A 25549-nucleotide genomic window follows, 5' to 3' on the forward strand; every position below is an offset into this window, starting at 1 on the left:
TTTCACCAGCGTAAGGGTTAGTATAAATGTTAAGTTAAAAATTTAAAAATAAAAAATCATCCTCAAGCAATTAAAATTAGTTTGTACAAATCTTGGCCCAGATTAAAATATTTAACATTATTTTTCAGAAAATTAAATTTTTATTGTAAATGCTTCATTAAAGGAACTTTTATTTAAATGTGAAAATGGGAACATTTATTTTTTTATTAGAGTTGTGTAAATTCTTTAATTATTTGGGGATTCCGTTTGGAAATGACAGCAATGGAATCCTCCATTCTGATAGGAGGACATGACCCCGTGATCCCAGGGATGCTTCCAAACCGCCTGCGTCCCTGGGATCCGTGGGCCTTTACGCAGGCCCAGGAGCTGAAGTCTCCGAAGCCCGGGCGCCAGCAGGTAGGTTCGGATTTTTTTTCGGGTGGGAGGCGTACTCCAGAGGTACGCCTCCAACCGCAAATTCCGGCTCCATGATATCCCTACTGGAGTTAAAAGATTTGATAGCATTAGCTTTGTAATACCTACATTTGTACTGTGATGGAGAGAGTACAGGGGTCAAACTCCCCAAGGACTGTAGAGAACAGAGGCTTCCAAGCTCTTCACCAGGAGAACAGAGGCTTCCAAGCTCTTCACCAGAAACCCAGCGCTTCCTGTTTGAAGATCCCAATGGCTTTTAGTCGAGCACCTGCCTGAGCACATTGCTGTGATTCAGATCAGATCATTAAATCTCTGATTGAGAATGACACAGACAGCAAAGATGAGGCTGCTAACCTTTAATTTTCTGTCCTGGTTCACCATATAGTGTTTCTTTTATGCAGAGTTTAAATTCCCAGTGTTCCACTCCAGAGACTTGAGCACAAAGATTTAGGCTGACACTCCACTGCTGCACTGTCGGAGGTACTGTCTTTCGGACAAGACGTTAAACCGAGGCCCATGTGCTCTCTCAGGTGGACGTAAAAGATCCTATGGCACTATTTCGAAAAAGAGCAGGGGAGTTACCCCCGATGTCCTAGCCAATATTTATCCCTCAATCAACATCACGGAAACAGATTATCTGGTCATTATCACATTGCTGTTTGCGGGAGCTTGCTGTGCGCAAATTGGCTGCTGCGTTTCCTACATTACAACAGTGACTACACTTTAAAAAGTACTACTTTGGCTGTAAAGCACTTTGGGACGTCCGGTGGTTGTAAAAGGCACTTTATAAATGCAAGTCTTTTATTTTTTTGAACACTGTGGCATGCAATTTACTTGCCGTTGACACAGCAGCCAGGTTTTTTAGTGATAAATTGCTATAGAGGGTTTGTCTGTTGTAATTTTACAATAAATAGTGTTTCAATGTATTTACATTTTTTCACATTTACTATTTTAGAAGAAGTTTGTTCTACTGAATCTAATTAAAATTACTATTTAAAATCATAGCACCAACTAACATGCAAACAGCAAAAAGCATGATTAGTCTATTTGTTATCAACAAAACGACAAAGCCTTTGGAGATTTTGGCCTAGATTATCCTGTGAAAGGCTGTCTGTTTCCGAGGTGTAAAATTTAAGTAAAATGGGGTGGGGTGTTTTAGTGCCACAATCCCACCCTAAAAAATGGCCACAAAAACTGGCAAGATGCCAGTTGGTATTCTGTCTGCCCAGAGTTCTTCCCTGCACATGTAGATGGAGGCAGGGACGCTTGGCCAATATTCCCGCCCCAATTTCCACCCCTAAATGACCTCCCAGACAACTCCCATGATCAAAGGGAGGAGGCCATTTTGGATTTTCTCACTGAAGTTAGCAGATGTCTTACAGACATAATGGCTTGTAATTTGCACCCGTAAGGGCCATGCAAATTCCAGGTTTTTGCGTGCGAAGCCCCAGAACTTGCAGTTTGTCAAGACTCTTGTTGACAGATCCAATGCATCCCCGGAGAAAAGGGCATCCGCGGGTGGAGAGTTGGGCTAATTGCCCAACTTCTGCCCAGCGAATGCCCTTGAAATTCTTACGCCTGGTAAAAGCAGGCGTAAGGCCTGCTTTTTCCAGTGTAAGAGTTTGAAAAAATGTATTTTTATGTTTTTTAATCATTTATACATGAAAAAACCTGTGCAATAAGGTAAGTTTCTTTTTAGCCCCTTTAAAACATTTAAATTTATTTTTCCAAAAATTACATTTTTGTTTTAAATGTTTAATTAAATGGCATTTTAAATCATTTAAAAAATGTAATTTTTTTAATTTATTTGATGTATATTCCCAGTCATGCTTATGGGGTTTCCGTACATACGGAATCCCCATAAGCATGAATGGGGAACCCCTTCTTTCATTCGTTGGGCCGGCCCACGTGATCCCAGAGGTGTTTGCAAACCGCATGCGCACCTGGGATATGTGGGCCTCTACCTGCGGGTATCTGGAGAGGCCCAGAACTGCGAATCTCCGTACCTCCCGGACCACCGGGTACGCGGGCATTTTAAGTGCGGATTGGAGACATTTCCCTGTGGGAAGCCTCTGACTGCAAATTCAGGGCCATTGACTTATAATTGGCTCCTCTCTGGAACTTCCCTGACTGACAGATTTTATCATTATTTGGAAAAAGTCAGTTTCTGAACTGGAGAGATGGATTTCTCAGTGGATTTCATTTATTCCTGTGCAATGAAGAATAGGATGATGAAGACTTTGAAGAGGCTAGACTGGAGGCTCTTCGAGTGAGTCATCACAGAAGTTGTTTCTGACATGTCCATACCCATTCCACAGGGCTCACAGACTTAGTAGGTTTTATTTAGATGCTATAGATGAGCTTTGGACTGAATGAATTATTTGGCGGTCAAGTGTTTCTTTTGGCATGGCATCATGCATGTGATGCCGAGGGCCTGAGCACCTGATATGCACAAGTAAATGAACTGATGGCACCATTGGTGCAGTCAGGGCAGCAGATTAGCTTGGGCCCCATATTAAAAAGGTGCTGCCTGGTGGGGCTCATTCAGCCATTATTTATCCATGACACTATTTGAAGAAGAACAGAGGAGTTTTTTTTGGTGTCCTGGCAAATATTTATCCCTCAACTGACATCACTAAAACAAATTACTTGGTCTTTATCCCATTGCTGTTTGTGGGACCTTGCTGTGCGCAAATTGGCTTCTGCATTTCCGTCATTACAACAGTGATTAGACTTCAGGAGTACTTAATTGGCTGCATTGACCAGCACAATATGGTGTTTATGATCATTAACCAGCTGTACGTTTACTGAATAGAAGCCCTTTATGTTCATATAGGCTTCGGGGCAAATCTAGCCATGTGGCTGCCATCAATGGCCCTGTATTTTGGGAAGCCAGCAGTGTGATGAACATAGGAGCAGAAATTTTGTAGCCCTGTCATGCTACCTTTGGGAAAGGAGGGGAAACTGTTGGTCCTACTGATGAATACAACAGTCACCTGTTTGATGTCTCCTGTGTTAGCCTAGAAGGAACCAGAGGTATAAAAATTGAGGGCTGTGCTGATCTTGTGTGCCACTCGTGGTGATGTCCAGGTGGTGGATGTTGGCTGCATGTCTCTTTGAAATAGAGGGCACCGCTCTGTAATTATTTTCTGCTGAATCCTAGTCTGTGGAGGGAGTTGTCCTTTGTGAGTGTCTGGAACCATTATATTGGGCTGGAATTTCCTGAATCTCACTTAAACAGACATTATGACAAAATTTAATGCACCAATCTTGCTGACCGGGCCTTGCGTCCAAATTTCCTACAGGGCTCATTTGTCTGCGCCGGAACATAAAAACTGGTGTAAAATGAACACATATTCAGTGGTATTATATAAATGGCTGGACAGAGGCTTAAATTAATGGTTCTTATAGTCATTTTTGTATTTCCTCATACCAGGCAGCATCCTAGTGAATCTGCGTTATACTCTTTCTAAGCCTCAATATCCTTCCTATAGTTTTGAGCCCAATACTGCACACATTATCTAACTGAGGTCTTATTAACATTTTCTATAGGATAAAACCAACAATTCTATTAGCTTTTTTTCCAGCCTTATCAACCTGAGATGCTGTTTCATCTTCGATTCTTTTCCTGTTACCTCAGCAGCTCTCTCCCACTCAATGACCTCTTCCAATTCAAAAGCAAAATACTGCGGATGCTGGAAATCTGAAATAAAAACAGAATACGCTGGAAATACTCAGCAGGTCAGGTAGCATCTGTGGAGAGAGAAACAAATTTAACGTTTCAGGTCGATGACCTGATGAAAGGTTAACTTTGTTTCTCTCTCCACAGATGCTGCCTGACCTGCTGAGTATTTACAGCATTTTCTGTTTTGACCCCTTCCTATTGATATCCAACCCTGTCCACTCTTTAACTGCTGGTACTTTACATTCACCAACTTCATTCAATGTAACTTTCTCAAGTGCATTGATGGAGTTAATATATCTTGATGATATCCATGTTTTCAATGGGACACTGAGTTCTTGTTTGCTTGAATTGTTCTGACAGTTTCTTTACAATTCTACAAGTCTAACCAGCAACTACCACGTCTTGTTTCTATTGGCTTCATTCTTGGTTTATTGACATGCTTGGCCTCACTATCGCCTCTGATCTCAAATGTAACTTCCAAATCTCCTTGTTAACAGCTCAGTTTGCTTTTTTTGTCTCCTAGTCCAACTTTTTCTTTCATATGACCTCAAAATTGTTAAACCTCCCTCAGTCTTATTTTCCTCCTTCAGTCTTACCTTCCTTGGAATCTTCAAACTTTTAAATCCGAAGCATAACATCATTGAATCACTGCTTCCTGATTTGTCTCTTTTTTTTTACTCTTTTCAAACTTGGTAGTATCATGTACTCATGGCATCAGCCGTCACTTTGGTTTCTCAATTTAAAAAGCTGCAGTCTGGCACGGAATCACTTTAGGAACTCGGTATGGATACAGTAAGATGTGTTCCTTTTATGGATCTAAGTAAGTGAAGAGAAGACATTACAAAATTTTGTAATTGTAAAGTTTAGCTATTTGTTATCACGAGGCTGATTTTAACATATAAAAATAAGAACGATTTGATGGGGAAAAGAGTCAGACTGGTAAAATTGCCTCTACAAATGGTTCAGTACCTTGAATGTAAAAAAAAATCTAAACAAATGTGAACTATAACAGGAAGCTGAAAGGTACCTTCTGCAAGTCAACTGTTGTTCATGCTTAAAAGAGAGATATCCAGTATTCAAATATAAAACAAATGTCCAAAGAATCTCATGCTGAATTAAGATTTAGAAAGAGTTTATGATTGCTCACAAACTGCAGTCATAATAGTTACTATTTTTGTGTACAATCTATTGAACAGGGTTTATCTGACAATTTGCTTAATTTTACTTTCAGTCTCTTGAGGCTACAACCGAAGCACGAGCAAGTACAGACCTCAATGACCGCATCCAGCAATTGGAGAAGGTGGTAGCACAATATAGGGATGAGGCTAACCGAGCCCAAGCAGAAGTGGACAGACTGCTTGAGATCTTAAAGGAAATGGAAAATGAAAAGAATGACAAAGATAAGAGGATAGCAGAATTGGAGAAGTAAGTGATTTTTTGTTGTTGAACAAACTAAAAGTGTTTCTCTAATGTCTTTGTTAACTGCTTTATATCTGTGAACTTAGAAACATAATTTCACTCATTAACATTTTTTTAGTACACTGTAATACTTGCTCCAGTGTCTGGAACGCATCAGTTTTTAAAAATATATAATATATCTTTCAGCAGGCTCAGTTCAAACATATTAAACACTGGTAGACAAACAAGCCCATCATAATTTTCATGTTCAGCAACATTTTTTGAACTGTTCACAAACATTTTGATTGTGAATCTTTCTTGAATTTGAGTTGCTTGTTTTCAGTGCCCTTGAATTGGTCTCAATTTACATGAAATAAGATTATCTCTTGCAAGAATAATAATTATTAATCACACTTTATCTTGGATAACAACAGCTAAAACTAATAGCTTTTAAAACAACTGTGTGAAAGAACTGTGTTTTTATCTGATCATGTCTATTCAGCAGTGGATGGTGTTATGGCCTAGATGTTCACAGTGTGAATGGAAAGAAAAGTCAGCCGGAATAACTTTTGTAATCTGTGGACAAAATGAATGAAGTATTATCCATTTAAGTTGTGTGAAAAAGCACAGAACATCTGTTGGATGAGGTTGCATGACTGATGTGATACTGAGTGGAATGTTATGGAAGAATGCAGGGTTTTTCTTCCATTTTTATTCCTTAATTATTACATGTCATCAAGTTCAGCAGTACTTGAAGTTTGATTGGCCGCAACTGAAAATTGTAACTGCAATAAAACCTGCATTTAAAGCCCCCTTTCACAGTCCTTTTTGGGCTGTGAAGATTACATGATGCTTCAAAACCAAGAGATGTCTTGTGTACATAACTCAATCTTCAGAATTTTTTGAGGGGATCTGAAAGCTGTTCATTATATTGCTGGTAATAAACTTTTGAAAATGCCATTTAACATGGCTGTATAGCAAAGACAACAGAATGGCTTCATCCCAACCAGATGGCCATAAACTTAATTCCTCGAGGTCCTTGTGATTTATGAATCTGCTTGTTGTAATTTGAAATGATCTTTGTAGTTTTTGTTTGGTTAATGAGAAACTGGCAGTTTAAGTGGGCAGTAAGTATAAGAAAATGCGTTTATTTATTTGGAAAGCTTACTCATTCCAGTAATAAAGACTCCAGATTTAATTTTTGATTCAACTGCATGTTGGGAATCGTAAAGGGCGATTAAGCAGTAGACGATGCCTACAATAGAACTTGAATACAATGACCTGAGAGGAGGGCAGGGAAGGAAAGATAAGATCAGGATGGACTGTAGGATTTTGGGGGCCCCTACTCTCTTCCATTCTGCCTCCTGATTTTTACCGATATCCGACACACATCACCGTATGCACTATTGGCCCGGAATTTGCGACCAGCAGCGAAGCAAAGGCGTTCTCTGCTGGTCCCCGAAGTACACTCGGTGCAGGGATCTCGCGTTCCCTGTGTCGAGAACTTCGGGTTTTCTCACCTTGAATTCAATTCAACGGAACTTAATGGGGATCCCCTTGTGCGAACTGCTGTGATGTCAACAGGCTGTCGAAGCAGCCAATCAAAAGGCTGAATTCTCAGACAACGAACAGGACAAAGCAGCCCGCTTGATTGGCACCCCATCTACCACCTTAAACATTCACTCCCTCCACCGGCGTACCGTGGCTGCAGTGTGTACTACAAGATGCACTACAGCAACTCGTCAAGGCTTCTTCGGCAGCACCTCCCAAACCCGTGACCTCTTCCACCTAGAAGGGCAAGGGCAGCAGGCGCATGGGAACACCACCACCTCCAAGTTCCCCTCCAAGTCACACGCCATCCTGACTTAGAAGTATATTGCCGATTCTTCATCGTCACTGGGTCAAAATCCTGGAACTCCCTACCTATCAGCACTGTGGGAGCACCCTCACCACATGGACTGCAGTGGTTCAAGAAAGCGGCTCACCACCACCTTCTCAAGCGCAATTAGGGATGGGCAATAAATGCTGGCCTTGCAGCAAAGCCCACATTCCATAAGCGAATTAAAAAAAAAAAGGAAGTGGGTAAGCCTTTAAAATTCTAACTTTTTAAAATAGAGAGAGCAAAAGAAAAATTTAAATTTTCTTTGAAAAGTTTCTTAAAAATGGACATCGTTGCAGGAGTTCCTCATCTTCAGCTGCTTCATCAATGACCTTCCCTCCATCATAAGGTCAGAAGGGGGGATGTTTGCTGATGATTGCATGGTGTCCAGTTCCATTCGCAACTCCTCAGATAATGAAGCAATCCTTGCCCGCATGTAGCAAGACCTGGACGACATTTAGGCTTGGGCTGATAAGTGGCAAGTAACATTCAGACCACACAAGTGCCTGGCAATGATTATCTCCAACAAATGAGAGTCTAACCACCTCCCCATGACATTCAGCGGCATTATCATCGCCAAATCCCCCACCATCAACATCCTGGGGGGGGGGGGTCACCATTGATCAGAATTTTAAGTGGACCAGCCACATAAATACTGTGGCAATATGAGCAGATCAGAGGCTGGGTATTCTGCGGCGAGTGTCTCACCTCTTAATTCCCCAAAGCCTTTCCACCATCTACAAGGCACAAGTAAGGAGTGTGATGGATTACTCTCCACTTGCCTGGATGAGTGCAGCTCCAACAACACTCAAGAAGCTCAACACCATCCAGAACAAAGCAGCCCGCTTGATTGGCATCTCATCCACCACGTTAAACATTCACTCCCTCCACCACCAGTGTACCGTGGCTGCAGAGTGAACCATCTCCAAGATGCACTGCAGCAACTCGCCAAGGCTTCTTCGGCAGCACCTGCCGTGACTTCCACCACCTAGAAGGACAAGGGCAGCAGGCGCATGGGAACAGCATCACCTCCAAGTTCCCCTCCAAGTTGCACACCATCCTGACTTGGAAATATATCGCCGTTCCTTCATAGTCGCTGTGTCAAAATCCTGGAACTCCCTCCCTAACAGCACTGTGGGACTACATTCACCACACTGACTGCAGTGGTTCAAGAATGCGGCTCACCACCACCTTCTCAAGGGCAATTAGGGATGGGCAATAAATTCTGGCCTTGCCAGCGACGCCCACATCCCATGAATGAATAAAAATAAATTCACACTGCACAAAATTAAAATGAGTTTTCCAGGTCCTTGACATTTGTTTAGCAGTTAATAGGCTGTTAAAAACCCCAGTTAGACCTAGTCCCTTTGGGGGAACACCGTGCAGCCAGTTTCGGAGCCGTCATTGATAAACCGCAACTTTGGGATTTCCATGCGCCAAATCCTGAAGTTGGAGTCAGTTTCAAAGGTGGTGTGACAGTGTACTTCCGAGTACACCATCATACTGATAGCAAATTCAGGGCCATTGTTTTATAACACATTACTTTTAAGTGTACAGCATTTCACATGCTACACACACAAGGAAGTCTTTGTTTTCTATGTTTCTAAAGAAATAAAATCAGAATAGGGTACACTTTTTATTTAAAAAATGATCTATTGACAAAATTTAAGAAATATAAGCAGTTTAGCATATTCACACGAAGAATTAATCGCAGGAATGGTAAAACTGGAAAACCATTGCAGATTGTGTTTTTATATTCTTCCATCCAGATATTAAGATGGTAATATTTGTCATTTGCATGTGAATTGTTAAGAATGGTAAAATTGATATGAAACAAAACCATAAATCAATCAATCAGTCTGCACAGTTCAAAATCGGACACAAGAACTGACTTTGATTTTTACAAGTTTCTGCACTTCTGATTACAAAGAGCAACAAATATTAACACAGTAATATAGGTATAACATCTGACATACATTGTAACAGTCTTTGCAGTGGGTGAGGGGAGCTTCTTCCTGCTTCAAACAACTCCCAACACCATCTGGACAACTAATCTTTATTATTAAATCCATGTTAAATGTTTGATCTAAAACTTTTTGTCCTGTATTATTGACTGTATATAGTGTTGTCTGACTTTGAGATTATTTGGAGACAATGGGCTGAATTTTGCCGGTGCTCAGAGGGCGGGTTTGGAGGTGGGTCTGCTGTCAAAATAGAAAAGATTGACAGCGGTTAGGGAACCCACTGTCAACCCGCCTCCACGCAAGTCTCCCAGGTGTCGGGTCTGTCAGCACTGATCAGACCCGACACCAAGTGGCGGGGGAGGCAATTGATGTAATTAAATGGATTGTTAACATCCAATTAAGTGTTATTTTATGCCTACATTTCAATTTTACGTGCTCCCCCACGGATTACCCGCTGCTCGGGGAATACGTCAGCTCAGCATGTTGTGAGTGAATTCAGCATTGAATTATCCATGACCTGACAGCTGCCAAAGTTGTACAGTATAAAAGATCCCTTGTTACAGCTGTTCACTTTCAAAGCTCAGAAACTGTTGGTTACTGCATTTGGAAGACGTATTGAGCTGTTTGGAGCAAACTCTCTATCCAGTACCGCCTCATTGGAACAACCTTTCACCATTGACAGATCGCTTCTGTCATCTCAACCTCACCTGCCATCTATTCCATCAGCATCGTTGCCCTTGAAACTATCTCACCTTCGTCCTCAGAATCCCACCAAGATCAGCTCCAACACCAGCATCACCGGGCACACCAGCAGCAACAACAACAACACCAGCCTTCTCCGCAATCAACTGATGCTACACAGGGCATCAGCACCCGACCACATTGGTGCCCTGGACGCCAGGGATGGTCTCACCATGGCCAGATTTACTTCACTTGACGACGCTGTACACCCTGGATGCCACATGATGCGCCAGGTTGGCACCACACCACCACCATCCCTACAATGCCTAATCCATTCCTTTCACACTCGTCACCGTTGCTGGGGGTGGGCGGGGGCGGGGTACCGTTATGTCTCACCATTCACTACAACTCACTAAGCCACTTCCAAAGGTGTACACACATCTGTCCAAGAATGCATAGTGCTGAAAATAAAGGTTTCAGTTTTTGACAGCACATTACCAGAAACTTCTCACGAACATTGGCTAAAGCACCTACCCTTGTGTGTTAGTTGGTATGCTTGCAGTAGGATGAGGGTGAGTGTTGAGGGGTGGCTAGTGAAATGGGGAAGTGATAATGTAGATAGAGAAGAATGGGTGGAGGTGCAAGGTAAGTTAGTGTGAGTAAAGATGTGCTGGAATAGGGTAGAGAAGGCAGAGTGACGTGGATGTAATGAGTGGCATAGCGGGATGAGGTTGAATGTGGCTTTGCAGTAACGTTTCGTGATCTACTGAGATCATTGAAAGGGTGCGCCACTGCAGCCTGGTTCTCCTGACCACATCCCTGCTTGTGCCCTCCTCTGCAATGTGCAACCAGGCTGCGTTGATCTCCTGGGGAGGTCTCTTCCGCCCATGGGAAGGGAAGAGAACCTCCCTGCGGGCTGTGACTCCCTCCATAAGCATATGGAGGGAGTCATGGGAGAGCCTGGGTGCAGCTGTGCACCTTTGTGCAGTGCTTGTCAGTGTTTGCAGCACCTCAATGCTGTAGAACACTGACAGTACAACTGTCAAAATCAATTTGGACATGGCCCCTTTAAGGAAACCGGCTGATGACGCGTCATCAAATGACGTCATTGGACCCGCTTGCTTTGAATTGGCCGGGAACCTCGCAGGGCGGGCTGAATGAGCCCTTTTAACGTAATATCACTTGGAGGCTGCAGTAGGCAGCGGGCTGGGCCCGCGACACCGACCCCGGACTCGCCTCTGTCGGCGAAATCGCAGCCAATGTCTCTTCCTCTTCATCAGTGAATATTTGGCATTTATTATAAGCCTGGATTTTCTAAACAGTATCATTATAACTTACTTTAATTTTATTTGGAAAATCATTTTTTCCAAATATTAACCTTATCAATATCCTTAAATGGTCTGTTTCTGTGCTGTAACATTCTATGATCCTAGGTATTCAAAATAGAATAAAATATGCAGGTATAGGTTAATGGGGTAAGTTACAGCTTCTGTACAAGTCATTTATTTAAAAAAAACTGAAAGGAACTGTGTAATTGCAATTGGTTGACAAATAGGGTTCAGATTTAACAGGGGACTTGTTCTTTTGTTGTGCCATTTCTATGTGGTTTTGTACACTAGAAGTGGTGTGAAGCTCAGTATTGCACTTTGATGTGGAACTTTATAAGCTGCAAACCTGGGAGTGTGGCCTAAATACTGATATATTTTGGCAGCCAGCATGAAAGGTTGCTGTTGCGACCAATGTATTGGCTTATGATGTTTGTTGCTTCTCAATTGTGTGTGTGTGAGTTGTGCATGCGCGTGTGTAGTATATCATATTTATATACATTTTTTTCCAAATTTTGAAAGTGACGTATTTTCTGTTAAGACAGAAAGGCACCCATGTAGCTATAAAGCATTGATTCATTTGGCATACTCAAGATTAAGCCCAATCTCACCTATTAGGTAACTGCTGGTGCTTGACCAGGACATCACATATGGTAGTGAGAAGCTCCATCTTTGAAGGGGGGATGGGAAAGAAAAACTACCACTCCCAACTGAAGATCATCCAACAGCAGCTGGGAATGTAATGGAGAAAAATAGTCTTCATTAGCTATTGAGCGTAAAGAAAAAAGGTGTCGGAATTATTTATGACTTTCACACCTCCCATTATGGGTATTAAAGTGGGGTTTGTAGACCTGAATCCGCCTTAACAGAACACACACACATACACTGTTTAACGCATGGATTAAATAAGATCCCAATTTAACCTGTCCTGGAGTCTTCAAGCACACAGTGGTCTACAAAGAGTGGTATTAAACGGAGTGCACTTAAGCAGAGTGTTTTATTTGGGAATTTGGAGAGAGTGGGAATTCGGAGAAGAGGGGGAAAGGAGTTGCTGCTTCCTGCCTACACTACTTGTAGTGCTTTGTATTACAGGAAGATATTTAATTTACCAATAACTTAATCTAGATCAAATAAGTAAATAATTTAAACTCTAAACTAAGTTACTTAAATACAAATTTAATTAAATGAAACAAGATCATATAGGGATGGCAGTGCAAGTGGTGTGCTGCAACGGCAGCATGTGGGAGTTTGTGGAGAGCATTGTGATCCCGGGCAACCACGTTTGCAGTAAGTGCCTGCATCTTGAGGAACTTCAGCTCAGTTTTTGAGCTGGAGTCCGAGGTGTAGACATTGTGGGCCATCAGGGAGGGGGAAAGTTACCTGGACACTTTGATCCAGGAGGCAGTAACACCCATTAGGTTATGTAGTGGTACAGGTCTGGTTAGTGGTCAGGGAAAGGAGGGTGTGACTGCAACTCAGGCAGGTAAGGGGACCCCAGGTGCAGTGCTGGAGGAGCCTCAGCCTTTGTCCTTATCCAACAGATATGTGGTTCTTGCTGCCTGTGTGGCTGAAGGAAAAGCCTGCAGGATGGATGAGCCAGCTGACCATGACACCATGTTGTGCATGAGGCCATTCAAGTGGGGGGAAGTGAAAGGGAATGTAGTTGTGTTAGGGGGCAGTATAGACAAAGAGATAGATACTGTTCTCTGCAGCTGCGACCAGGAGTTCCAAAGGTTGTGTTGCCTGCCGGGTGCCAGGGATAAAGACATCTCGCGGCTGGAGAAGAACTTGAGTGGGAAGGGGAGGCTCCAGTTGTCGTGGTTCATGCAGGAACCACCAACGACATAGAGGTAGAATTAGGAATGAGGTTCTGCTGAGATAGTTTGAGGAGTTGGGGTCCAAATTAAAAAGCAGAACCTCAAAGGCAATAATCTCTGGATTGTTACCTGAGCCACACACCAATTGGCAAGCAGATTAGAAGGTTAAATGAGTGGCTCAGAGTGATGTGGGAGGCAGGGGTTTCGCTTCATGGGCCACTGGCACCAGTACTGGGGAAAGAGGGAGCTGTTTTGTTGGGACGGGCTCCACTTAAACCAGGCTGGAACCAGTGTCCTGGCAAATTGAATAACTAGGGAAGTAGACAGGGCTTTAATCTAATGAAGGGGGGGGGGGTGGGAGGATTCAGGAAAGAGCAAATTTAAAGCAGCAAGAAAAATGTCAAGGCTCTAGAGCAGAGCAGAGCAGAGTTTTGGCTAATAAGCAGGAAGGGACAGCGAGAGTAGCAAATGAGGCATTAGTGACTAAGGTGACATCAGGGAAAAATTGAAAAAAGTCGAAGCTTAAAGGCACTATATTTGAATTCGCAACAAAATAGATGAATTAATAGCGCAGATAGAAATTAATAGGTTTGATCTAATAGCCATTACGGAGACGAGGTTGCAAAGTGACCAAGGTTGGGAACTAAATATTCCAGGATACTTAACTTTAAGAAAAGATAGGCAAAATTGAAAAGGAGGAGGGGTAGCCCTGATAAAGAATGGGATAAAGACAGTAGAGAGAAAGGATCTTAGTTCATAAAATCAAGAAGCAGAATCAGTTTGGGTGGAGCTAAGAAACAGCAAGGGGTAGAAAACATTGGTGGGAGTTGTTTATAGGCCCCCTAATTGTAGTTGTAATGTAGGGCAGAGTATAAATCAGGAAATTAGAGGCGCATGTCACAAAGTAATCATGGGGGACTTTAATCTACATATAGACTGGGCAAACCAAATTTGCAGTAATAGTGTGGGGGACGAGTTCATGGAATGTATGCAAGATAGTTTTCTAGACCAGTATGTTGAGGAACCAACTGGGGAACAGGCTATTTTAGATCTAGTATTGTGCAATGAGAAAGGGTTAATTAATAACCTTGTAGTAAAGGGGCCCTTAGGGAAGAGTGACCATAATATGATAGAATTTTATATTGAGTTTGAAAGTGATTTAGTTAAGTCCGAAACAAGTGTCTTAAATCTAAATAAAGCAAATTACGTAGGTATGAGGGGTGAGTTGGCTAAGGTAGATTGGGAAACTACATGGAAAGATATGACGGTAGACAAGCAATGGCTAGCATTTAAAGAATCTTCTTCTTTCGTATGATAGTAGCAAAGCAAATCAAATGTCAATATCTAAGTTGGATATCCAGACCAAAGCTTCCAGTGTAACAGCGTGGATATCTTGTAGGCTGCCTGCAATTTTCCGCTGTTGGCAGTGCTCAATGATGTGTTCCGGGGTCTAATTAGGAGCTCCACAGTCGCATAATGGGGATGCTTTAATCTTCCATCTATGGAGAAGGTGGCAGCATCTACCATGACCAGTTCTGAGGCGGTTGATGGTTGTTCACTGTTTGCGAGGAAGGTTTGCTCCTTCAGGTTGTACTGTGGGGTCCTCGATAAGGAATCCATTCTGTATGCTGCAGTTCTTCCAAGCATTTCGTCATCGGTCATCAAGGCTAAGTGGAGATCACTGAAGAGCTTCAGCGACGGTCCAAAATGGCCTTCTAGATTTGAGACGGGTTGGTGGTAGGTTCAAGTTGGCCTGGATCGGCATGTCTTTGCTGGTGTAGCGGTTGTGTTCTCTGGAGACTGCATATTCGCAGCGTGGGTGTGGTGGTGGTGTGATGTTTGTTTGCAAGCATGGGCAGCCAAGGTGTTGGTGTCGATAAAAGCATACTGGTGATAATTCTAATAGTAGAATTCAGCTGGACATCAACAAATTTGACACGGGGACTTGATAGCCATGCCGGAGAGCAGTACTCCGCTGTAGAGTACACCAGGGCGCGTGCTGCCGTACGGAAGGTTTGAGCATCTGCTCTTCATGTAGATTCGGCGAGTTTCTGGATCAAGTTGACCCTTTAGCTTCTTCTCAAGGTTATGGAGATGTTGTCTATATGACGGTGCAATCAAGCGTGACTCCTAAATAGGAGGATTTTTTGGCATGGTTTACCTCTGCACCGCAAAAGGAGACTTTCAAAGCTTGGTTTGCTTGATGGGTGGTGATGTGGAATGTCGAGGTGATGGTCTTTTGCGGGTTTGGCCGAGGTCGCCATTGGCGGAAGTAGGCCTTCATCCTCTAAATCACTGTTCAGTCTCCTCGGGTGATGAACAGATTCATGTTTTGCGTGGCCAAGGCAATGTCCTCAGCGTATACCAACTTGCGGGACTCTGTTTTGGGCAAGTCACTGGTGTAAACGTTGAATAACATGGGTGCCAGGACAGAACCTTGTGGGAGTCCGTTGTTCAATGTCCTATATCTGCTCTTCTGGGTGCCAGAGTGTACACAGAAGCGTCGGTTGCTTAGCATGGAGTTGAGAAGATGGATCGTTGCTCTGCAGGGTAAAATGGTGGCGAGCTTGAAAAGCAGTCCATGCTTCCATACTGTGTCATACGCCGCTGACAAGTCCACAAATGCTACGGTGGTTTGAGCTTATTTACAACAAATATACATTCCTTTAGGGCACAAAAACCCCATAGGAAACGTGGTCCAACCGTGGCTAACAAGATAAGTTATTGATAGTATTAGATCAAAGGAAGAGGCTTATAATCTTGCCAAAAAGAGTAGTAAGCCTGAGGATTGGGAGGATTTTAGAATTCAGCAAAGGAGGGCCAAGAAATTGGTGAGGAAAGAGAAAAAAGAATAGGAGAGTAAATTAGCAAGAGACATAAACAGATTGTAAATGTTTCTCTAGGTATGTAAATATGAAGAAATTAGTGAAAGTAAATGTGGGCCCATTAGAGGCAGAGACGGGAGAAATTATAATGGGGAATAAGGAATGATGATACAAAGTTAGGTGGGAAAATAATCTGTGAGGAGGACACAAAGAGGCTGCGGAGAGATATAAACAGGTTGACTGAGTGGGAAAGAACATGGCAAATGGAATACAATGTGGGGAAGTGTGAAGTTATCCACTTTGGTTGGAAAAACAAACAAGCAGAATTTTTTTGAATGGTAAGAGACTGGGAAATGTTTGAATTCAGAGGGACCTGGGTGTCCTTATACATGAATCACAGAAAGTTAACATGTAGGTACAGCAAGCAATTAAGAAAGCAAATGGTATGTTAGCTTTTGTTACAAGGGGATTAGAGTATAAGAGTAAAGAAGTCTTACTACAATTATACAGGGCATTGGTGAGGCCACACCTGGAGTACTGTGTACAGTTCTGGTCTCATTATCTATGGAAAAACATACTTGTATTATAGGGAAAAATTGTTACTCTCTCTGTCCCTTCCTGCTTATTATTAGCCAAAACTCTGCTCTGCTCTAGCGCCTTGACATTTTTCTTGCTGCTTCATAATGCAAGTATACGAAGGTTCCCTAGACTGGTTCCTGAGATGAGGGGATTGCCCTATGAGGAGAGATTGAGTAGACCAGGCCTATATTCCCTAGAGTTTAGAAGAATGAGAGGTGATCTAATTGAAACATATAAAATTCTTAAGGTGCTTGACAGGGTTAATGCTGGGAAAATGTTTCCCCTGGCTGGGGAATCTAGAACACGGGGTCACAGTCTCAGAATAAGGGGTCGGCCATTTAGGACTGAGATGAGGAGAAATGTCTTCGCTCAGAGGGTGGTGAATCTTAAGGAATTCTCCACCCCAGAGAGCTGTAGATGCTTAGTCATTGAGTATATTCAAGACAGAGGTCGATAAATTTTTGGGAATTAAGGGATATGGGGATAGTGCAGGAAGGTGGAGTTGAGGTAAAGATCAGCCATGATCTTGTTGAATGGCGGAGCAGGCTCGAAGGGCCAAATGGCCTACTCCTGCTACTATTTCTTATGTTCTTATGCCTGGTGGCCAAACTGACGATCACTTGAAGTCTGTTGAATCTTTAGACGTCTTCTATCCGTTAGACTAGGACTCGTTTGTCCTCGTCGACTGCAGTAAAAAAAGCTATGTATTGTGTTAGTTCTTATATTCTTTGTGTTCAGACTTCTCTCGTGATTCTCGCATGCACACCTCAATGATTGGTTCCTTCAAGCGTGGCTATTCCCCTAGTTGTTCATGGTTGGTTCGAAGTTTAGCGGGGTTACTTCATCATGTGTGTCACTTGTTGCAGTTTAATGAGGGTCTTGTCTCAAGATAGTGCCAGTCAGTTCCTCTGGTCCTGTAGCAACCCCAGTTTTGTCCTTGGTTACAAGCTGCCTTTTGCCTGAGTAATGTCGGTTAAAAATATTCCTCCATATTCCTGTTTCTCAACTTGCACTTTAATGTGGTTTAGCCATCATTAAAAGTTCCCTTTTGTATTAAAGTAGTTCTTGTTAGGGATGTTTAAAGTAGATTTTCCATCAAAGGTTTGCGCTATTTGTGAAATAAACTAGAAAGCTGCTGTCTTAATTATGATGGGTGTGTGCCACCACAGTTCTCAGAGTTAAGCAAACTATTTAACATTAAGATTTGTGTCAGTGAGAAACAGGAAGAAGAATGCCAGAATGAACTGCAGGGTAAGGGGTGTCACTGTGCATTGTGTGGAGGGACCTCTGTTACTATGCCAATTGAACATTTAGATTTTGAAACATAGAGTACCAGTACAGATACACAATGGCTCACAATTTCTGTGCAAGAAATGAGGGAATGTCCCTGCAATTTTGCACAATCTTCTGCTGTGCAATTGATGGAATGTTGGGTCTACCCACAGCTTAAGTGATGACAAGTCTATGCCCCACTCCATGTCATGAACCTACATTTAGGTTTACATTTGAGGTTGTGTCAGCTTTTGCTACTTGTTAAGGTTGGCATATATGAGGCTGAACATACATTTTTCAAAACATATTTCTGCTCCTTCCTTTTGTGGAAGAGTGTGGATTCTGCTCAGCATACCCTCATATAAAAAAGATTGGAAACACACGAGTAGATTGTCATCTGTACCACCTGGGTAGAGCACAGAGGAAAATCGGGTGGAGCAGAGACTCTGGGGGCTAAATTGGATAGCCCCCGAAAGCGGGCGTGGGGATCATGATGTGCAATTAACCTGCACCTGTTTGATGTAATGCAGGAAGCACATCTTCTTCGTGCTACCTGCTCATTTACATGATTTCTGCGTGCAATCAGCGCTAACCGCACTTGATTGGATGCACGCATCAGCTGGGGCCCAAAAGCGATACCTGCTAAAGCTAACCTGCACTGCTTAAAGCTAGTCTGCACCTCTTAAAGGGGTGGTGCCTTGTGACTGGAGCAGCTGCTGGGAGTCCTGTGTGAGTTGAATCTGACCTGGGAAAGAGAGAACCATACCTGAACATGGGAAAGAGCGGGCACCCAGGTTTTCCGATGCTTGGTCTTGGTGGAGGAGGTGGAAACAAGAAGAGCTGTCCTGTATTCGCAAGAGGCCCTCCAGCCACACGGTGAAAAGAAAGTGGGAGCAGATAGCCACGGAGATCAATGCCAGGATTCTAACCCCGAGGACCTGGATGAAGTGCCGCAAGAAGTTTAATAACCTCACACGAGAGGCCAAGATCAGTGAATGCACCTTCAAATGCCATATCCTACCAGCTGCACCACTAGCCTCAGCCACTGCTCAATGCACCACACCCCCATCATTCACCTACCAACAATCTCTATCAATCAGGACTCATACCTAACAGTCAGAGCTTCACCTCACCCTCACACACTTAGCACTGTTGCAAGTCTCACACCAACATCTCTCCGCTTGCACACACTGCCAGCTATTCAACCATGACAGCCACATCACCCAAACAGATTGCACTGCACTCTTTGACACACTTTCCTCTCTCTTGCAGGAGAAGGTGGCGCACAACCAAAGGCAGCAGGAACTAACTGGAGCAGGAGAGGCACGCCTGCATGCTCTAATCCCCATGGAGGAGATGGGTCTGTCCATTATCGGAAGTGCCATTGCTGAGGCCATGGCCAGCGGCGGGGCTGAAACCATTGAAGATGACGGTATCCTCATACCTTAATCTTCCTTCTCACATCCTACTTCCTCCTCATCCCACAATCTCTTCTGACTTATAAGCTGCTGATGGTGTAAGCATGCACCTCTTACTTTCTCCCTCACCTCTTATTTTCTCCCCCTCCCCTCACTACAACCTTCACCCTCGTGCCTTTATCCTTTCAGATACACAAGAAGTACAACCTTGCCAGGCAGTGGAAGAAGATCGAGAAGAGAGTGGTGATGAAGACACGCCATCACTTGATTTTACACTTACAACCACCAGCTCAGATACTGACACTGCGTATCAGAGGATAGATTAGAGATGGGATCTGCACAAGGTGAGCCACCAGGCACCAGTGTGCTACAGCAGGGTAGGGGGCAAGAATAGCGCAGGTGCCATTTTGCCGGAGGGTGAGGTCGCACACGATTTCTACTGCAGAGAACTCGGATGAGGACTTCGATGGGGCTGGCTACAGAAGAAAGCTGATGGGTATACACAACGAAATGCTTGGTGCTTTGGGAAGCCTGCCAGAAAGCTTGCGTTCAATGTTGAGCATGGAGGAGTCCGGCACCAACTTGGTACAGGGCTTTGCGCAGAGCTTGGAGCCCATCCTTACCAGCATGGAAGTGCTGGCTAACTTCATCAACACACATGTGGACCAACATTCCTGTTAAGCTGCGTGGCAGCACAGCGGTCCGGAGATCCCGCGCAGGCTGCTCACCTGCTTTTAAATGGAAAAACCGCGCATGGGACGCGCACTCAAAAAAAAAAAAAAAAAAAAAAAAAAAAATTTTTAGGAAACATTGATGCGGACCCAACCATGATGCAGCATCTAATGGCCAATGTCTCAGCTTCAATTGCAGCAAAAGCAGTTTCCACCAGAAGTCTGAGTGCTGCAGTGGGAGCTCAGACTGAAGTCATGTAAGCTCAGACTGGTGCCATTGTGGCTGGGTTTACCAGTGGGGAAAGGGGCTTGCAGGGTGTTGCAGCATTCCAGCAATCTGTGCTCCAACAGATGGAGCGGCAGTGGCTCTATGGAACAGGAGCCTGCTGTCCTCTCTCAGGATGACAGCATTTGTCCTCCCACCGCTGCCACTCAGCCAGTGCCCTTGCTTTTGCAGTGTCCAGACTGTTGCCGCCCATGCCATGGTGGTGAAGTCCGCACAAGGGCCTTCGAGGCCCATAGGTGTTCGAGGTCGTCCTGCAAGGCTATCTGCAGTCTCCCCCACTGGAAGTCAGCAATCTTCCACCAGCCATGCTGCAGCCACTGGGGTAGCACTTCGTTGGAGCACGTGGGCAGGCAATGGCACATTGAAGACAGGCACTAAGGGTAATTAGTTGACTTTGTTAGGTTATATTGGATGGATTGATGGATGAGGTTGCATTGGAATGTTTCTTCTGTGGTGGCTTTTATTTCAGCATAGTGGCCAAGAGGGCGCTGTGATGGTCAATAACAGAGGGCAGGGAAGCTGTGGGACTGTTGTTGAATGGGGAATTGGGGTTGCATTCACTCATACCGCAGTAGGATGAGTTGATCACGGACAGCTCGGGCGGAAAGGGGCTTTCTGGGTTGCTTCCTCCTCTTCCGCCTCCTCCTCCGCTTTCGTTTCCTCCTTCTCCTCCGTTTCTGCCTCCTCCTCCTCCTCCTCCTCCACTGGTCACCACCGTATGCCTGGTAGCAAGGGCTGTGCCCTCATGATGGCGAGGTTGTGGAGCATGCAGCAGACCATGACGAATCTTGAGATGCGTTCTGGTGAGTACTGCAGGGCTCTTCCAAAGCAGTCCAGGCAGTGGAAGCGTTGTTTGAGGACGGCAATGTTCTGCTTTATCAGATTCCGTGTATCAGCATGGCTCTCATTGTATGAATGCTGCCCACGTGTGGTTGGGTTGCGGCGCAGAGTCATAGAAACTTAGAGACATAGAAGATAGGAGCAGGAGTAGGCCATTCGGCCCCTCGAGCCCGTTCCGCCATTCAATGAGATCATGGCTGATCATCCAAATTCAGTACCCCGTTCCTGCCTTCTCTCCATACCCCTTGATCCCTTTAGCCTTATGAAATATATCCAACTCCTCCTTGAATATATTTAATGAATTGGCCTCCACTGCCTTCTGTGGTAGAGAATTCCACAGGTTCACCACTCTCTGGGTGAAGAAATTCCTCCTCATCTCAGTCCTAAATGGCTTACCCCTTATCCTTAGACTGTGACCCCTGGTTCTGGACTCCCCCGCCATCGGGAACATCCTTCCCGCATCTAGTCTGTCTAGTCCTGTCAGAATTTTATAAGTTTCAATGAGATCCCCGCTCATTCTTCTAAACTCCAGCGAATATAAGCCCAATCGACCCAATCTCTCCTCATACGTCATTTCTGCCATCCCAGGTATCAGCCTGGTGAATCTTTGCTGCACTCCCTCCATGGCAAGAACATCCTTCCTCAGATAAGGCGACCAAAACTGCACACAATACTCAAGATGTGGTCTCACCAAGGCCCTGTACAACTGCAGCAAGACATCCTTGTTCCTGTACTTAAACCCTCTCGCTACGAAGGCCAACATACCATTTGTCTTCTTAACCGCCTGCTGCACCTGCATGCTTACCTTCAGCGACTGGTGCACAAGGACACCCAGGTTTCGTTGCACTTCCCCTTCTCCCAATCTATTGCCATTCAGATAATAATCTGCCTTCCTGTTTTTGACACCAAAGTGGATAATCTCGCATTTATCCACGTTATATTGCATCTGCCATGCTTCTGCCCAATCGCCCAACCTGTCCAAATCACACTGGAGTTTCTCAGCATCCTCCTCACAGCACACACGCCCACCCAGCTTTGTGTCATCTGCAAACTTGGAGATACTACATCTAGTTCCCTCGTCTAGATCATGAATATATTTTGAATAGCTGGGGTCCAAGGACCGATCCCTGCGGTACCCCACTAGTCACTGCCTGCCACTCGGAAAAGACCCGTTTATTCCAACTCTTTGCTTTCTGTCTGCCAACCAGTTCTTGCCCCCAATCCCATGTGCCTTAACTTTACACGCTAATCTCTTACGCGGGACCTTTTCGAAAGCCTTTTGAAAGTCCAAATACACCACTGGTTCTCCCTTATCTATTCTACCAGTTACATCCTCAAAAAATTCCAGTAGATTGGTCAAGCACGATTTACCTTTTGTAAATCCATGTTGACTTTGTCCGATCCTGTCACTGTTTTCCAAGTGCTCTGCTATAACTCGATGGACCGAATGGCCTCCTTCTGTGCTGTAGCTATTCTATGATTCTATGATAACTAGTGCTTTTTTGTTGTGAACTATTCAGTCAGATAAAATTGGGTGGTAGGAAGGGGTGTCAGGTATAGGTCCTGAGGGCAGTTTGGGGAGGAAGCTGACCAGTGGGAACGCAGTCGAGAGGTGGTGCCCAATGATTCAAAAAGGGCCACGGCCAATTCAGGCCCCATTCTCCAAGACCTGCCTCCCCACAAGACTGCTGAACCTTGCTTCTGTCTTACACTGCCAGACTCTGCCTGTCCCTGCACTCCCCCATGTTCCCATTGTGTTTCCTTAGTCCTACTGGACCTCAGGATCCACCCTCCCCAAACCACCCCCTTCCAGATTCTGGACCCCGCCCCTCCCCGTGATCATAAACCCCTGTATCGCAATCCCAGGAAAGCAGCTGGGGTCGAACTAGTATTTTATATAGGTTTAGCATAACTTGCTGGCTTTTGTACTCTATGCCTCTATTTATAAAGCCCAGGATTTAATAACTGCTTTGTTAACTTGTCCTGCCATCTTCAAAGATTAGTGCACAAACACCCCAAGGTCTTTCTCTTCTAGCACCCCCTTTAAAATTGTACCCTTTAGCATGTATTGTCTCCTCATTATTCCTACCAAAATGTATCACCTTACACTTTTCTGCGTTGAATTTCATAGAGTCATAGTCATAATGGCACAGAAGGAGGCCATTTGGCCCGTTGAGCCCGCGCCGGCCCTCTGTAGAGCAATCCAGTCAGTCCCATTCCCCCGCTCTATCCCCGTAGCCCTGCAAGTTTATTTCCCTCCAGTGCCTGTCCAGTCTCCCCTTGAAAACATTGAGTGTCTCCGCTTCCACCACTTCCATCGGCAGCAGTTCCAGGTCCTCACCACTCGCTGCGTAAAAAAGTTTTTCCTCACATCCCCCCTGTATCTCTTGCCCAAAACCTTAAATCTGTGTCCCCTAGTCCTTGTACCATCAACTAGTGGGAGCAGCCTTTCCCCATCTAACCTATCCAAACCCGTCATAATCTTATACAACTCTGTCAAATCACCCCTCAACTTCCTTTGTTCTAATGAAAACAAATCCAGCTTCTCCAACCTGTCCTTGTAGCTAAGATCCCCCATTCCTGGAACCATTCTGATAAATCTCCTCTGCACCCTCTCAAGGGCCTTCACATCCTTCCTAAAGTGTGGTGACCAGATCTGGATGCAATACTCCAGTTGTGGCCTAACCAGTGCTTTTTAAAGATTCAGCATAACTTCTCTACTTTTGTACTCAATACCTCTATTTATGAAACCCAAGATCCCATATGCTTTGCTAACCACTCTCTGAATATGTCCTGCCACCTTCAGGGACCTATGCACATTAACTCCCATCTGCCATGTGTCTGCCCATTCCACCAGCCTGTCTATGTTCTCTTGAAGTCTATCTTCCTCAGTGTTTATGACACTTCCAAGTTTTGTGTCACCTGTGAATTTGAGTGGGATACCTTCTGTTAACAGACATGCATTTTTCAGCAGAAGCCATTGTTACCAATCAGGAATGGGAGCCCATGTTGATTTTCTTCTCTCAACCTAGCCTAGGAATGCAGAAATCCATTTAAGCACCTCTTCCACTGTCTTGACTGAAATTCGTTAACACAGCATAAATTCGCGATTGATTTTACATTGACCCATTCAGAGGAATTGGAATGATTTTAGATCAAAAACATTCAACAAGTAGAAAGTGTTTTGATTAGGATACAGGTCAACATTCTTATTATAATGAGTTTCTAAGATTTGCAACAGAAATATGAAATGGATTGAAGCAACTTCTCCACATAGAGGGTTACAAAATCACAGAACGAGGCAATGTCGGCAACTCTTGCATTGGTCCTTTTAAAACTGGCATGGGCAGAAAACTGGGAATGGGTCAGTGGTGAGGTGGTGCTTTTGAGAATGAGAAATGGAGGGAAATACCTTTTTATAAATCACTGCTTAGAATACTAGATATGTACGAAAGATCTTAACGGGGAGAATTAAAATGGGTTTGTCGAATGAAAGTGACTCTGATGCACCTTATAGGAGCAACAAAGAATTCCACCCACACCCAAGCAACAGTGAACATTAGATTATATATTGAACAGTTACATCTTTTTAATTTCTGATTTGCCTAACGAAGATTAAGGTGAGGGAATCTTGATGTACAGTGAAAGTGCTGCTATTTCTCAGCAGTTTATTTCATATAAGGTGTAACCAATCAGCATAACACTGTGACTTGATGTATAAAGCATGGGACTAAGATATAATGTGTGATGTTGTGCAGTCAGCTTGTCACCTTGGAATGAATCCTTTATTGATGAAGGAAATGTTTGTATAAACTAGAATTGAGTAATAATCCACAGGTGGTTTTGGCAACAACACTAGGTTGTCAGATTATATGTTAGACTTGCCCTGAAATGCCAATTATGATCAAATTGTGGCTTGGAGTTGTCATTCTGATTGCTTAGCTGTTGTCAGTATTCTTTGTGGGCAGTTTTCTGGAAATGCATATTTTCTTTTCTTTCATCAGACTTCAGTGTCACAGATTGAAAAAGGAAGTACCTGTTCTTGCACGGTATTTGAGGCAAAATGGAATTAACATAATCGTAGACTAGCCTAGGCAACTACTACTTTGTTCTTGACATTTGTAGTTTAATTCACCCATTTTTCCCCCGTTTCAACCTTGTCTAGTCATAAAGCACTGAGAAAATGGTGCAGATTTTCCTGTTCCTGTGCCTGGGATTATTTGATTCCTGGGCACATTGAATGCAAGAAAATTGGGCAGAGCTGAATGCATGCCTGTAAGGGAGCACATCTGACTTTATGTCCATTTCAATAAATGGATGAAAAATTGGGCAAGTTCCATAAGTGTCACGCGCTCCTCCGCTACGCTTGATCTTCTGTATTCACTGAACTCAAGCGATTCAGTAGCCCCTGGCATAGGAAAAGGAATATCTGCCCTAATATTTATTTCTGTCATTTCTCTTGTCTAATTTTTTTTCAAGCATTAAAGGCACATCA

The 25549-nt window shown here is 43.9% G+C and overlaps 1 protein-coding gene across 5 annotated transcripts in view; it reads left to right on the plus strand.

Moving 5' to 3' along the window:
* Positions 1-25549, plus strand: part of LOC147106110 (ELKS/Rab6-interacting/CAST family member 1-like) — a 1260296-nt gene that overhangs the window by 361994 nt on the left and 872753 nt on the right. For all 5 annotated transcript variants that reach the window (XM_086008889.1, XM_086008886.1, XM_086008887.1 and 2 more), the window contains one exon: positions 5331-5524. In XM_086008889.1, coding sequence (XP_085865015.1) covers positions 5331-5524 — 194 coding nt within the window. The remainder of the gene's footprint in view (positions 1-5330; positions 5525-25549) is intronic.

Source organism: Somniosus microcephalus, chromosome 16 (assembly GCF_052327205.1).
Source record: "Somniosus microcephalus isolate GS21.2 chromosome 16, FLI_Smic_1.0, whole genome shotgun sequence".
Lineage (NCBI taxonomy): Eukaryota > Metazoa > Chordata > Chondrichthyes > Squaliformes > Somniosidae > Somniosus > Somniosus microcephalus.